General features: G+C 40.6%; 3 protein-coding genes across 3 annotated transcripts; 2 read left to right on the top strand and 1 right to left on the bottom strand.

The window, feature by feature from the left end:
* Positions 1 to 7787: 7787 nt before the first annotated feature.
* Positions 7788 to 9175, bottom strand: LOC102721335 (photosynthetic NDH subunit of subcomplex B 4, chloroplastic). The gene is made up of 6 exons (XM_006647815.3): positions 8961 to 9175; positions 8807 to 8851; positions 8561 to 8714; positions 8403 to 8458; positions 8210 to 8281; positions 7788 to 8020 (listed from the first exon to the last, which is right to left on the bottom strand). The coding sequence occupies exons 1-6, from the start codon at positions 9048 to 9050 to the stop codon at positions 7892 to 7894; spliced, it is 546 nt and encodes a 181-aa protein (XP_006647878.1). The 5' UTR covers positions 9051 to 9175; the 3' UTR covers positions 7788 to 7891.
* A 436-nt stretch (positions 9176 to 9611) lies between these two features.
* On the top strand, positions 9612 to 10868 carry LOC121053525 (casparian strip membrane protein 4-like). The gene is given in 5 exon segments (XM_040520646.1): positions 9612 to 9827; positions 9829 to 9881; positions 9997 to 10135; positions 10228 to 10289; positions 10862 to 10868. Coding segments are annotated over 5 exon segments (477 nt in total).
* Positions 10869 to 11243: 375 nt separating this feature from the next.
* On the top strand, positions 11244 to 14263 carry LOC102703466 (protein BOBBER 1-like). Its single transcript, XM_006648979.2, has 6 exons — positions 11244 to 11502; positions 12980 to 13149; positions 13267 to 13315; positions 13420 to 13577; positions 13676 to 13760; positions 13896 to 14263. Exons 1-5 carry the CDS (start codon positions 11244 to 11246, stop codon positions 13718 to 13720), a joined length of 681 nt encoding a protein of 226 aa, XP_006649042.2. The 3' UTR covers positions 13721 to 13760; positions 13896 to 14263.
* Positions 14264 to 15114: the final 851 nt, after the last annotated feature.

Genomic DNA, 15114 nt, shown 5'->3' with positions numbered 1-15114 from the left:
CACCCTGCACTAGCTGCTACACTGTCCTCTGCCTGTACCGTTTCATCAAACCTGACGGGAAAAGAAGCTGTAGACGCAAAAGGCTGAAGAACTACTACAGTACAGTGGTTCAATCGTAGGTTGCCTGCCCAGCGCGAGACGTGAAGCGTGTCGGAATTTCAAGAGCAGAGTACCACACCAACACCGAGTACTACTAAAAACTTGTTTCACGAAGAGGTCATACCAAATCTTCAATTAATGAAAAATATAACCCGAGCTCATCACCAAGCCCGATGACGTTGATCTCTTCACCACGGTGCCCCCTTGGCGGGCTGGCACGGTAGGGTTAGTGCCAACCCATCTGACGCTGCAGCATCGCAGATGTTGGCGTTGAGTTGTGAGATTTGGTGTTGAACCGTTGATTCATGTGGTTGGAGCATGTCAAGTTCATAGGTTGTTTGCATTATATAAAAGCAAGTATAATATTTGGATTATAAGCATAAGTGGAGGAGAGATTTTTTTTTAAAAAAAGGTTTGGGTCTTACATAAGAGCTAGCTCTATGTTGAAATTAAATGGGTTTGGTCCAATATTAATTCCATTAAATTCCGTGTGCACAATCAATCCATTGTGAAATTAGCTCGAGAAGGAATTGGTCCAACTTAAATAGTGGCTGGATTTAATACGCTATATAATTTATGAATTTGAACTGGTGAATCAATTCGAGTTAAAGGTGAATTAAATATTGGATCATAAATAGTCTTTCCCACTCCTAAATCTAGCCAATTGTTTACCGTAGATATCGACGGTCCATCAGGCCTTCTCAGAGCCTAGTGTCCATCAACTGGTGATATTGAATTAGTCAGACTCATGTACTAATTGGTGCCACAAAAGACTTTCCGACTTCAAAAGATAGCTAATAAGGTAAGAGACTCATTCGCTTATATATTAGGTCATTTGCATTTCCAAAACCAATATCCAATATTAAATAGATCTCTACGAGTTAGTACCCTTATATTCTTCAAATATCATAGGAACTGTTCCCTCCTCAATCAACATCTAAACAACGATTTTCCTGAGAAACTACTCCACGTTTGCTGTGCTTAAACTTGTCTCTCAAGTGTGGCTACCATTTGCTAGTCACATTTATTGTGGCAAGCCACAACTTGCCCAAATTTTGGATTGCCACGGCTTGACTGTTTGGTTGGGAGCCAACATCACCATACATTCTCATTAAGGTGTTTAGCTTTAATCTTGATATACCTGTGGGAAAAAATTAGACAAGAAAACAAACTAAATGTCATGCACATGGTTGCGAAGAGTTAAACAATTTACAATTGTTACGTGAATTGGACACTATCTAATAAAACTATGACTTATCTGATATTAAATATGGCAAAGTTAAATACTAACCAAAGATGCCTCTACGAGGCAGTGATGTTAGCGCTAAATAGGTTTGATAGTAACCCCTATACGTCGGCTCGCTAACTCGCTGAAGGCGCTATCATTATAGTGGATTATTTGCCAAGGCAACACTGAGATGTTGCGCCATTGCACCATCGGGTTTGAAATGTTTGATATTAAGGTCAGAGTCTTTTTTTTAAAAAAAAAAGCTCATGTTTTATAATATAAGTTTTCAAAATGGAACCAAATATTCCAAAAAAGAATCACTGTCACTTAAACCTTTCATCTAGTCTAGCTGCTAGCTGCAATCACTGTAACTGGCCATGTGCTCGCGTACAGTATCCTCCCGGCCCATGTATGTACTGCGTTACACTAGTACTTCGTCTTTTACTGCAGAGTAGTACGCTCTGTCCACGTATTGGTATTCTGGTACAGTGGTACTCACACATGGACATGGCGTGTTCACAATCATTGACCCTGTACATTTGTTCACCCAAGGATGAAACTGAGCTTCAAATGTTACAAATAACACCCCAACCACGTACCAAGGCCTTCTTATAAGAGAATAATATTGGGAAGAAAATGTTTTGATGTCTCTTGTTAAACGAGAGGATGTGTAAGATGGTAAAATTTCAAATAGAGGATGATGGTTAGGACAAACAATAGTATATGAATCGTTTATATTCTTGTACAAAAATTTAAATGTTTATATATTAAATGGAGAGTATAATATTTATATTATTACCATTTCATATTATATGATATTCTGATTCTTCATAGATTAATATGGATAACGATAAATATAGGCATATATATAACATATACAATGATTTATAAATTTCTATACAATGTAAAATATCTTATGATATAAAACGTGAATACTATGCTACTGTCTCCGTTTCATAATATAAGATGTTTGATTTTTTTGGTTGTAACATTTGACCATTCATCTTATTTCAAAAAATAGTACAAATATAAAAAATGACAAGTCATATTTAAAGTTCTTTTGATAATAAAGTAAGTCACAAAGAAAATAAATGATATTTTCATAATTTTTTAATAAGATAAATATTCAAACATTACAAGTAAAAAAATCAAACATCTTATATTATAAAACGAAGGGAGTACTAACCGGTTAGCAAACCACACTAACAAATACTCAGTCCATACTCTATATATGACACACTTGACTTTTTACGCACGTATGATCATCAAAAATATTATACAAATACAAAAATATAAGTTAATCTAAAAATAAATTCAATCGTAATAAAAATAAGTAATAATTAAATATATATTTTGACCAGATGAATAGTTAAACTTATGCTAACAAGTCAAGAAAATAAAGCAGCTACAAAATACTACTGGCAAACATGGGCGATGGATTGTAATGTTGTGAAGAATCCTCGGCACATCATTTCACCGAAATCCTGGCTGCAGCCACGGCGGGGCGCACGACTGAACGAGCCAGCTACGACGTGCATGCTGCGAACGGCGCGCGGTTCACATGCGCGCGTCTCAAAAGCGACCTATCCCAATAACCGTGAATCCTAGGCGCCATAGGCAAATGGTGCACCAGTCGAGTCGATCACCGGTGTCCGGAGACTCCCGAGAGCGCAGAAATACGGAGAAGAGCAGACCTAGCTCCATGCCATGGTATAGGAGTACTCCTACAGTGTACAGTACAGTACTAGACATGTCAGTGCCGCGGCGTCAAATCCATGCAGGCCGGGCCGTGCCGTGCGTGTCGCGCTGCAACGATCGAACGTACCGCTAGCTCTCTCCATCCATTGCTAGGCTCTTTGTTTTGTCTCTGTGAGATATACTAAGGATTATTTAATTTTTATGATAATATTTTATAATATAAATAATAAAATTAACCAGTATAAATTTTAAAGATTTATCATGCAAAGTTAAGAAGTTATGATTACTACGAGACGGAGGTAACAATTGTAAAAAAATCTAAAAAAATTCTAGCAAAAATACACCCTCACTCAATCTTAAATAAGAGAACATTTTTCCATCCTTAAGAAGCCTCCTTACCAAATTTTACATGAAAAACATGGATAAAATAGAAAAATTGCTCTAAATAAAATCACATCTTTTTCAACTTTATAGGCGCCCACCCACCAACCTCTCGCCCTGTACACCCATTGTCACGCAGAGATTCAAAGTGTGACACAGAGATTCAAAGCTGTGAAGGAACATACAGTGACGCAGATTGGATTGATCTGCCCCGTGCGCTGTACTAACGGCATATAAATACGACCCACTTGATCGTGTGCTTCTTCCCAGCTCGATCGCGTCGCATAGAGCTTCAGCCTTCGCTCCTTCAGGCATTGCCCAGTGAGTGAGAGTGAGGAGTTGTACCTCCTACTGCTGCTACCCGGTCCGCGTATCCATGGAGCTCGTAGTACGCCAACGCGCGTGGTTTCCTAGGCGGTGTGTGGTACGTGATAAGCTCATCTCAGGTATTGCATGTGGAGACGAGGTGTTTTCATGGCTGTGTAGCCAAGGATGACTTGCCGGCCGGCCTGTGGTTGGTTGCTCATCTCGGCAATTTGGCATCAGCAACCGTGCTTGCTGTGTGAAATGGCGCCGTACATACGTACGTGCGATCGATTTCATCGACGCACTGATGCATGGACCGGCAAGTTTTTTCTTTGGCTACACTGTAGCCTCGTCTTCTCATGCCAGACCTCAAGATGATACACGTATGAGGTGCAGCGACGGGATATCGGTGCAGATCGAGGGTAGTTCTTTGGTCCTTTCTTTCCTTGTCTAGTACTCTTATATTACTTTCCTTATTTAATGATTTTTTAAGGTACTCTTACACAACGGTAAGTCGTCCATTACTTTAGATATAACGAATCTTATTTTATTATACTACACTAAGTGTAGTGGAAGTTGGCTGTCAATCGAGTAGGACTAGTTTATGTCAGATTTCTAATTTATATGTTGTCTCCTTATCCTTGACGGCTTCAAATCGATCTCTTAGCATGCTGGTATAGTAAAATAGCAAATTACATTTTTTAGTATAAAGAATTTGTATCTCGAGATATATTGTATCTTAAGTGTAAGAATTTCACACTAAAACTTATAGTCCTTCAAGGTACTTTTTAAAGATGATAAAAAACATTATCTTACTGGGTCCAAATAATTATGCAAGCTTAAATACTCTATCTATTTAAAACATACGTACATACAATAAGTACAATTATAAATAAGTAAAAGATACTCTATATTTTGATAAGATTTAAATAATATATATGTATATATTTCTTAGGAGACGATTTAAATACTAGAAATATTATATTTTAAATTGAAATGAGTAATCTACGTACGCTAACCAGTAACCAGTAGCACATTCACTCCGCTCGATCCCTTCAAGGCTTCAACGGAGTCCTTTTTTTTCTCTGTCTCGATCACGTTGATGCGGGCCAGACTCTTCCCGTCGTCCGCATGCCCATCTGGTATTCTGGTGCTCCGGCAGGCTGCAGCCCTACCTACTCGTCTCGCCGCCCGCGGCCTCACTCCCACCTCACCTGCCTGCACATGTCCAGAGCTAACCGCAAACCGCAGACGACGCTTCCATCACTCCATCAGCCACCTTCAGCCTCTTCCCGGCCAGCGACTCCGCAGGGTCCGCAGGGAGGTACCGGAGGCCAGCCCCTTGTCCATAAATTTTCGTTTGGATAGTCCTGTGCCACAAGTAATAACGCACGTAAAATTTTTTAAACATAACTAATCCTAAGTATGAGTATAGTTATAATATAAAGATAATATAAATATAGAAATAATATAGAGGGGGTTTCGTGTATCAAAATAGAGACAGTCGCATGTTTACTTGGACTGCCCCTAGCTACACTCATGCTAGAGGCTGTGTTTAGAGAAAGATGATTTTTTATCTTTATGATAGGTATTTATAAACTTCTATTGAAAATTTTTTATTTCAAAAATATGAGATAATGAGCTTGTATATAGAACTGTACTGCTCAGAGAGCGTGTCCGTAAACATCGAGATTCTTTTTTAGAAAATCTAGAAGAAAGAATATAGCCCCGTGAGATAGCAGAGGTTGAATGACTCCAGAATTATGTATCTTTTTTAACTAATTTAGGATTTAAACAACTAAATTAATTACTACAAAGTAAAAATATTTTTTGAACAATGTCATTTGAATAACTTTTATGTAGATTTTGTCGCAAGAAACTTGAAAAAAACAGAAAAAAAATCTAAAATCCTTATGTGAAACTTGGCTCTGCACTACTCTCTTTGTTCCGAAAAAAAATTGCTTGGTTTAAATCAATATATAATATATGTTCAGATTCAAAACTAATTTCTTCGTTTCATGTTATAATTTTTTAATTATATCTAGATTCATCTATTGATCAGTGTGTGTATGTATTAAGATTCATTTGTATTGTATGAATTTAAACAGCACTACAAAGTTCTACTACCTTTGTTTTATATTATAAAGCATTTTATCTTGTCTAAATTCATCAACTTGTAAATATATATAATCTGTATATATATATATATATATATATATATATATATATATATTAACATTCATATAAATCTAAACAAGATTAAAATGTCTTATATTATGAAACTGATGGAGTATTACATTACGAAATATAGATAGTAGAAGTTAGGGGTGATTGTTCGAATTTTCATAAAGAAAGTCAAGTGACATTTTTGCAAATAAAAAGTTGTTAATAAAACTTTATACATATTTCTTAGCGATCTAAAATCTAAAAGTAAATGCTAGAAAATAAAACTTCGATAAAAAACCTTAAAATCAACTCCAAATTTAAGATTAAAAATTTAAATTTTAACTTATAAACATAAACATAAACAAACAAATAACGTTGGTTATTTCCTCTGTAAGAAAATTATGCCACGAGCCCACGCATCCCAATCACGAGGGCACTGTTAAGCCACTGCCTACAGCACATGCGGTTTTGAAAGATAGTACTGGAGTACACCATGTTCATTTCACCCCGTTGTATCATTTATATTTGAGATCTTATATCTATCCATCCAAAATATAATTATTTTTAAATTATTTGTTATAGATTAATGTTAATAAGAAAAGACTTTCATCAAAATGTAAAATGAATAAAGATGTGAGCTAGGTGGGGATAAGATCGCAAATAATTAAAGAAAATGACTTATGCAACCTATAGAACTTTGTATGATCGTAGAACCCTTATAATAATTAGGGATATGATTTGAATGGTAGAATATATATATATATATATATATATATATATATATATATATATATATATATATATATATATATATATACACACATAAGATTATTTAACTAAAATTTGGAAAAACATGCACCTAAAAGGCTAAAACCAAGAAAAAATAAAAATAAGACGAAGAGAAGAGCACAATGTGTTCACGTATATGTAGGGCTCGTTTGGCATAACTCTAGCTACCAACTCTAACTTACTTGGAGCCGGAGTTATGTCAAATGGTACAGATTCTAATTTCATTAGAGCGGAGTTGGTGGAGATGCTCATAAAAATTGAACTACAAGGGTGAAGCTGGGTTTTTGCTGCTCCGCAGCCCCACTCCATGCCAAAAAACCCACTATCCTTTATTATTTTATTATAATTACTCGAATCAGCCACTCATGTATATACCCTAATCTATTCTCTCGGTCTCCGTCCGTACGTAAAGCGCAGGGCAGTTCGTAGCGACGACGGTGCGCGTAGAACTCGGCGGCGGTGCTCACAACACAATAGATTTATACCATAGCATGTTACTTTGTGCTCATTTCATTTATGTTCATGAAAATACTGCTATATATTATTACTAAACATTTATATTGTGTGTTAACTATCATATAGTATTTATAGTATTTTCTAACCATATAGCTATGTTGTTCAAATTCAAAAGAAAAAGAATCAGTATTTAACTACATGAAAAGGAAACATAATTAAATTATAGCCTAATCATGACTACACATAATTCATAAGGATATTATTGCCAATCTACTTCATATCATCTCTTTTAAGAGTTCTGTAGCATAGTAAACTAGTCAAACAATTTTGATCTGCTCTCCAACTCTCACAGGAGCAGCTCTCATGAAATTGGTGTGGGAGCTCTCATTGTAATTGAAGTTTGGAGGTAGGATCTAGAGTTCAGAGCCCTAACAAACGGCCCTTTCGTGGCACCTAGTATTTGGTTCCCTCCTGAGTCTGAGCCAACACTGACAGGAGCTATTCAAAGTGCTACTTCAGCACTCTCTCCTCAGAAAATGTTGGTAATTGTTAAGAGATTTGATCATGTTTATAGTATATGAATCTGAATATACTTTTATCCAGATTTGTAATTACAGGGTGGATTAAATGCCATTCTAGATAACAATATTTTAGACCAGAGGGAGGACCGTAATACTGCAGTATATACCAGTGAACATTGTCCTGCTATTACACAGCCGCGCTGTTCCTTATTACAGAATGCAGCCGCATCGGGCGATTGACATGCAGTCACTTTGCAAGTTGCTCCTCTTTGGCCGCTTCCTCGAGCTCTCTTAGGCCTCCGACCCTCTGCTCGATCTCCTCAAGCAGCTCCTCCCTCAACAGCTCTTCCCTTGCAGCCGCCTCCAGTTCCTCTTGCTGCAGAATCAACCATCGAAGCTCAGCAGGACTCTTGGTTATCTCAGTACCAAGACTAGCATCAGCATTCAGCAATTAAGAACAGAAATTGAGTTTGCCTGGATGTTCTACCCTTTTGTTAAAGTGCAAAGAAAACCTGAAAGCCAGTAAGACGTGCTTGCATAGTTGCATACTTGCATACATACATACCCGATCATAGTACCAATGCACGGTGCCGTCGCCACCTTGTCCCCTGTACGCCTCGCTGTCGTAGAAAGGATCCTGTAAATCCACACAAAGATCGTGTCAATAACACATAGTACTGAACATATAATTTCATCTAGTAGGTTCCACTGAAAGATATAGTGCTTCAAGCTAGCTAATTCCAATCCTGCGTGCTTGCCTTCATCGACGCAAAGAAGCAGATGCCCCAGACTGTGAACATGGCGTAGAAGGTGTCTACAGGAAAGAGAAAAAAAATGAGAAATTTCAGTTTCAGACGTAACAAAAAAAAAAGCAGAAAAGGTGAAATAAAGAGGCGCGTGTGCAACGGCGACATACAGACGCTCTTGAGGGCCGCGTCGCTGAGATGCCAGATCGACTTGTGCACGACGTAGTCCCTCTGCATGTCGACGTGCTCCACCATCGTCACCATCAGCGTCACCACGTCGAACGGGGAGGCGTTCGTCTTCACTGAACCCCTCCCGGCTGAGCTCTGCAACGCAAGATCCGGTTACTTGCCTCGCCAATCAGTCAATCACCATGGATTGTTTCAAAGAGAAAAAAAAATGCAGAGTATCCCTTCACCTTGGAAGAGCTGGAGTTGAACCTAAGGTCCTGGAATCCACCGAGCTGCGAATCAAACAGCAGAATTGGAACAGGTATGTGAAATCCAGCAGGAATTCTGGAATCAGTTTGTGCACGAATCAGCGAACGCGAGGGAGAATGGATGGTACGGTACTGTGGCACGGCAGCGGCCATGGAGCTCGGCCCTGGTCGCGGAGCGCAGAGCAGAGAAGGGAGCGTGCGACTTGAGCAGCGGCAACGCCATTGCTTTGCTGCTAGGTTGCTTCTTCAGTGGCTGGCCAGGTGATGAGCTTCTTGTTGTCGTCACGACAACGGGCTCACACGCCTTGCTCAGGTGATGTAAACCTTTGGCCTGCAGGATGGAAAATTTTAGGGGATAAGGTTAGTTTTTTTTTGGGTGGCCAACCATTGTCTGATCTTCGGTAGGCGAAACACTTCAGGTTTTGCTTGAAGCAGGCTTGAGCGCTGCAAGGCCTTGCGCAGTTAACGTGCAGCCTAACCTAGTTGGGCCGGCAGAGGATTGGCGCTGAGGCGCGGCCTATGAAGTTGGGCCTGATGGGAAATATGGTGGATGGTTTAGCCTATAATGGAGTACCGACCAAACTTGGAGCACCGCCCGGCGAGCGCGGTGGCGCGGATCATGTCACGGACTCACATCAGAATCACCTACTCCACACTCGCTAGTTTCCTCGTGCATATATTACACTGTCAGACTGCCGCACAAGCGTGCACGTGCACTCTACTCTGCCTCGTTCAGAAGTCAGAACAGCAGCCTCCGCTCTGCTCGAACTAACTAAGCGTCACAATGGAGGCAGAAGCCACAGCGACGGCGTCGACCAAGCACGGCGAGGCCTCGAAGACGGCGGCGGGCCGCACCGTGGTGATCGACACCAGCCGTGGCGGAGCGGTGAGCGGAGTGCTGTCCGTGGTCGACCTCATCCCCCGCGTCGTGGCCGTCGACGTCGCCACCGCCGGAAGCGCCATCGCCATGGGCACCACCAACCAGAAGCTCCCGTTCTTGATTCACGCAGTTACTCCGGTTCAAGGCGCAGCACAGTGACCTACCGTCCTTAACGTAGTGTCTGTGTCCTCTTGGATCAACGAACTACTTCCATTTTGCCAGCCAGACATGCATGGCAATGGCATGGCATGGCATACTTCGTTTAATCCTATTTGCCGCCGCGAGCCAGGCTGTTCGTGCCGGCGAATTCGATCGTTGCGGCGTACCCGGTGGCTGACTGGCTGGTGCTGTCTATCCCGCTCTCCGTCCTGCACGTCATCAGGAGCAGGGCAAGACACAGCAGGCTTGTGCTGATCTTCGTTGACACGGTATAAATACGATCTGATTGGTTAAGCGTGTAACGGCTTACGCTGAGTGTTGCGATCTGATAGGCTAATTTGGGGTGTTGAGATCGTGCAAGGTAATGATGGCGATGGTGACAGCGGCGGCGGCGGCGGCAGCGATCGTGTACCTGGTGCACTGGTGCACAAGGGCAACGTTTATTTCAAAAGTTTATACAAATATTTACTCCCCTCTGTCCTAAAAAAACGAATTCTTCGGTTTCCGTGTCCAACGTTTGACCATCTGTCTTATTTAGAAATTTTTAGAAAATTAGAAAAAAATTAATCACACGTAAAGTACTATTCATGATTTATCATCTAATAAAAACAAAAATACCAATCACAAAAAAATTTAAATAAGATGAAGTGTCAAAAATTAAAGGTAAAAAGTGAAAAATTGGTTTATTTTAGGACGGAGGGAGTAAGACCTAAATTAAAATACATACGGTAATCAACGCGATCACAGCAAAATAATTGATAATTATATAAAATAGTAAGACGGATGATCAATTATTTGCTAAAAAGTCAACAACGTTATTTATTAAAATATAAAACAATACTTAATTAATTATATGCTAATTCACCGTATCCTTGAAATCTTTTCCCATCCCAAATGTCTAACACTGCCCGAGAGCTCATCTCGTCTCACCTCACCAATATAGGACATCCCATGGATTGGGCCTAACAGTTTATGTTCCTGGGCCACAAGGACAGCTCATGATTGGGGGGCCTAGGCCTAGAAGTTGAAGAGTTTCCACGGTAACATGCTAAACAGCCAAATCTAATGTCCGATTAAACTGTCAAGATTGGCTAAATTACCGGCGCATTACACGTGCCGCTTGATATTCACCGACCTGTGGGTCCCACCGGCGTAACGGCCCCACATGTCACTCACTGATAAGCCGGCCCCACCAACATCCGCCCCGATGTTCTAGAACCTCTCAAAAACCTCTTCTCCTCCCCTCCTCGTTTAGCTCCGGCGCAGGCGAAGCCTTCGTTCCTCCGACTCCAAGGCTTCCTCCTCGCAAAAGCCTCTGGTAATCGCGCGCAAACGCAGCAATTTCTCCCAAACCCTAGACGTAGCGCGGCGCATCCAATGGTGGTCATCACGGAGCTCCGGGAGCACGAGGATGCCACGGCGACGGCGCGGAAGGCCATCGCTGGGAGGAGCGACGAGGAGATCCTCGCGGCGGTGCTCGCGCGCAGGGGTGGCCCGCTCCCGTTCCTCCAAGCGGCGATCGAAGTCGCGCAGCGGCGATCCGACCTGTTCCGCGACCCCTCCGCGGCGGGGATGGTAGCGGCGATGGCGGAGGAAGCCTGGGCCAAGGCGCACGCGGAAGCGGTGCGCGTCAGAGGTGAGTAATCTCATGCCATGCCCTTCTAGTTGTTAGGGTTAGCGCTTGTTCGACTACGAAATGCTGTCTGCTTGGTAACCTCCATGCTGCTAGTGATGATCAATTATAGATGTCGCCTTTTGGTCTCTACCGTTCTGGAATTGGGGCAGGTATTGAATTTTGTTGTTTGAATCAGTAATTGTGCCTTTCATTTTTATGCCAAGCTACGGGTGCTAGTAATGGATCTGTGTTTTATTTGGAATTAAAATAATCAGATTTCGATGCTACATAGATGGTGGAATTTAAAACTGCCGTGCAGTTTTTATTTTGCAATGTCGAATATCGGTGGCTGGAGGGAGCAAAATGTTTTTCAAGACTTCAAGTGCTTACTAATTAGTCTGGATAAATCTTACCATTTACTAACACGAAAATGGGGAACGGTTCTAGGCATTTATGGTATAGGCATTTATGGTATATACAGATTATAAGTCCTTCAAGGTTTGCGACTAGTTTGGTTTTGTTTTCAACTAAGCAAATTTTCCAAATCTGCACGATGTGCTTGGTTATCACAGTTGACAGTTGATTTCAGAATTATCTCGCCACATCAGCATCCCTAGAGCACTAAGTGTGTATAAACAAGAAGGTCCAAGTTCTGGTTATAGTCTGGTGGTTGCAAACAGTTTATATGGATTTCACATATCTTTGTTAACTTTGCTCTCTGGGTTTTGATATTGTTGCTTTAAGCCAATAGATTTGGTACTAAGCTGTAATTGGCCTGCTGATAAATTGTATTTCTATCATAATCTATTTAGTTAACGAGGTTTCATAAATATTTCTGTACATTTAAATGTCAAGGTGAATCAGGCCTTGTATTTTCTACGTTTTGATAGTACTATATAATGTGCTGACTAGTTTGGTTACACGTGTTACACTTAGTGGTCACTTGATATTCTGTATTTCCCATTCACTTTTGGTCTGCAGCTTTTGCAAACTGATCGACTGTAACTAGGAATTTGCTGATACAAAAACATGCAGCCCTCCCCCCTCCTGCATCTGCTAAAAAGAATGAATGTATGTGTTTATAAAGTCCAAAAACTACTACTAAGTTGTTATCACTAGTTCTCTGTTAATGGCAAATGACAATGGTTCGCATACAATTGTTGGATTGTTTGACCAATGCCATCACTTGATATTTTTTTTAACAGAATCTTTCTTCTAGCTCAATGTTTGCATACTCCTTACTGTGCTTGGTTCTCTTACATTTTCTCTTAAAGCATCAAGTATCTACAGCAAATGCAATTAATTCTCTGGACTTATAAACAAGAACCCTTCTCCTTCAAATAAATATATTTGACATAATTAATGCTTTCGACTTTTAAACAGGAAATGCTATTACATTATTACAAACAAATGGATTTACGGTTGCTTTAATCTTGCTTTGATTATGCCATTTTGACTTAGTTAGCTAAAGGGTTATCTTTTTTTTTTTGCATGATAGACCCTAAGCCAAACACTGGAAATGGTCTGGACTTGGAGAAATATTCCTGGACTCAGCAATTGCCAGAGGTTTATATCTCCATTTCAGTTCCCAAAGGGTCAGTTGTTATCTGTGAGATTATGAAGAACCATCTGAAGGTTGGACTTAAGGGTTTCTCCTTTATAATTGATGTAAGTGGAAATATTGAATGATTTATATAGTCTGCTGCTAGGTTAATACACAATGAGAATCCTTCCTCATCTGGAATAAAACTGCTGGTATAATGTTCTGCTTGTGTTTCCTTGTAGGGGGAGCTTTATCAACCAGTTAAAGTGGACGAGTGCATCTGGACTATTGGTACATACAATAGTTTGATCCCTTGTTACAATGCTTGCCATTTGCAATTCCTACAAAATGCTTGTTACTGACTATCATGCATTAATTTGTGATAATTCCTTTAGAGGATGGGGTTACACTGTCAATACTATTGACAAAGCAAAATCAAAAGGAATGGTGGAAATCGGTGATTAAAGGTGACCCTGAAGTTGATCTCCGCAACATAAAACTATCTGAACTCCCTGATTTGGATCCTGAGGCCAGACAGAATATTGAGAAGATTGTAAGTCATGGATTGTCCAAGCAATAATTCTTGTCCCTTCATGCACGATTGATTCGGTTACCATTGATCAAGTTTAGTAATATGTCTTCGCATTTCAGTTTGAGCATTGTTGGAGGGGCTATGGGTCTTGCAACAAATGGTGAAATCTGGCAAGAGGACCTTTTCCAGGACTTACTGGTTCAGGCGAGTTTCAGCTACCTTTCCTCACTTTTTCTTAAACTTGTTATTTTCTGAATTCTGTGCTTATTGTTTCGGATTGCCTCCATTGGTTTGTTGGCTATTCAATGTATCTGATTGCAATCCCGCTATTTCTTGCAGTACCCACATATGGATTTTGAAGGAAAAAATGGGCTGCGTGTGTTGAACCTAAGAAGTTCACACACATCATGTTCTTTTGACATGAAAATAGAAATTCAGACACGGACCTAACTTCACATCTTCTATTTCGTACAGGATAGGAAGTTCAAATACTAAAGACATCTCTGCTAGGTTTGAACTCTATAGTAACTAGTAACCCCACGAATCTACAGTTTGGTGGTTCCACAATGTCAGTCTATTAAGTATTAACATGAAGCTGCACCTCTTCAGAAAATTTTCCTCATACTATATCCTGTAATCCTGTATCTACTCAGCAGGACCATAGTTGAGATTTTGTGCTCTATGATCTGGTGGTTCTGGAGATGAACTTCGGCATCTACATATAGAAACTGCAGTTCTCCTTTTGGATTTCGTTCTTGTTTCGGGGGGATCCATTGCTCTGTAGTAGCAGTTCTTTCTGCTGAATGAGGCCTCCAATTGGGCCTAGCCTCGAAGGCACTCAGGGAGGTTTTTGGTGGCGCGGGAGGCGCGACAGGGGACCAACAGCACCAGCGCCAAAATTCTGAGACGCGAGTACACCCAGCAGTCGGCTGCTCCATCGCAGATTCGCTGGGCGGCTGATGTGATGCGACGCTGTACTAGGAATGCTGTTGCCTCCATCAGCATCAGGGAGACTGGGACGTCGCAGAGCAACGCACATCAGCTTTTCTCGTACGGGCAACACTCTGTTTTTCCTCCCTTGAGTCCATGACCCAAACAGTGGGAGCGAAGTGCACGCGGGATCGCACGCACTACGGTAGCACGCATCTAGTACTAAAACAGAATCAGGGTTATTGTTTTTTTTTTTTGAAAAATAGCATATTTATAAATGATAAATAATTTATGAATAAAATTTTTATATACGTGTTTCTAGTGATATAAAAATAGAAGTTAAAAAATAAACTATAATTAAAAACCTCAAATTAAATTTAAATTTAAGATTAAAAATTTTAATTTTAATTTGTAAACATAAATAGAAGCAAAAAGGTAAGAACCTATCCCTGATAAACCACAGTAGGTTTGATGATTTGCATAGTTGCATAGATGGGAATCAGGATTCAGGAATGGGCACAACAGGGGGGGCATGGCGATCACGACCGCTGGTCCAGCCTAATCGTGGAATCATTTCAATGCGACCATCGCGGCGCAATCTTGCAGCTGCTGAGCTTCCCACATGCAT

This window comes from Oryza brachyantha, chromosome 2 (genome assembly GCF_000231095.2).
Source record: "Oryza brachyantha chromosome 2, ObraRS2, whole genome shotgun sequence".
NCBI lineage: Eukaryota > Viridiplantae > Streptophyta > Magnoliopsida > Poales > Poaceae > Oryza > Oryza brachyantha.
This window is presented reverse-complemented; position numbering and strand designations above follow the sequence as displayed.

Excerpts from the sequence above, each read along its gene's own strand:
- LOC102703466 (XM_006648979.2), top strand. The coding sequence starts at position 11,244 with ATGGTGGTCATCACGGAGCTCCGGGAGCACGAGGATGCCACGGCGACG. Across the intron at positions 11,503-12,979 it reads GGAAGCGGTGCGCGTCAGAG|ACCCTAAGCCAAACACTGGA; the intron begins GTGAGTAATCTC and ends TTTGCATGATAG. Across the intron at positions 13,578-13,675 it reads GACAGAATATTGAGAAGATT|TTTGAGCATTGTTGGAGGGG; the intron begins GTAAGTCATGGA and ends TTCGCATTTCAG.
- LOC102721335 (XM_006647815.3), bottom strand. The coding sequence starts at position 9,050 with ATGGCGTTGCCGCTGCTCAAGTCGCACGCTCCCTTCTCTGCTCTGCGC. Across the intron at positions 8,715-8,806 it reads TCAACTCCAGCTCTTCCAAG|AGCTCAGCCGGGAGGGGTTC; the intron begins GTGAAGGGATAC and ends CTTGCGTTGCAG. Across the intron at positions 8,021-8,209 it reads TGCATTGGTACTATGATCGG|CAAGAGGAACTGGAGGCGGC; the intron begins GTATGTATGTAT and ends TTGATTCTGCAG.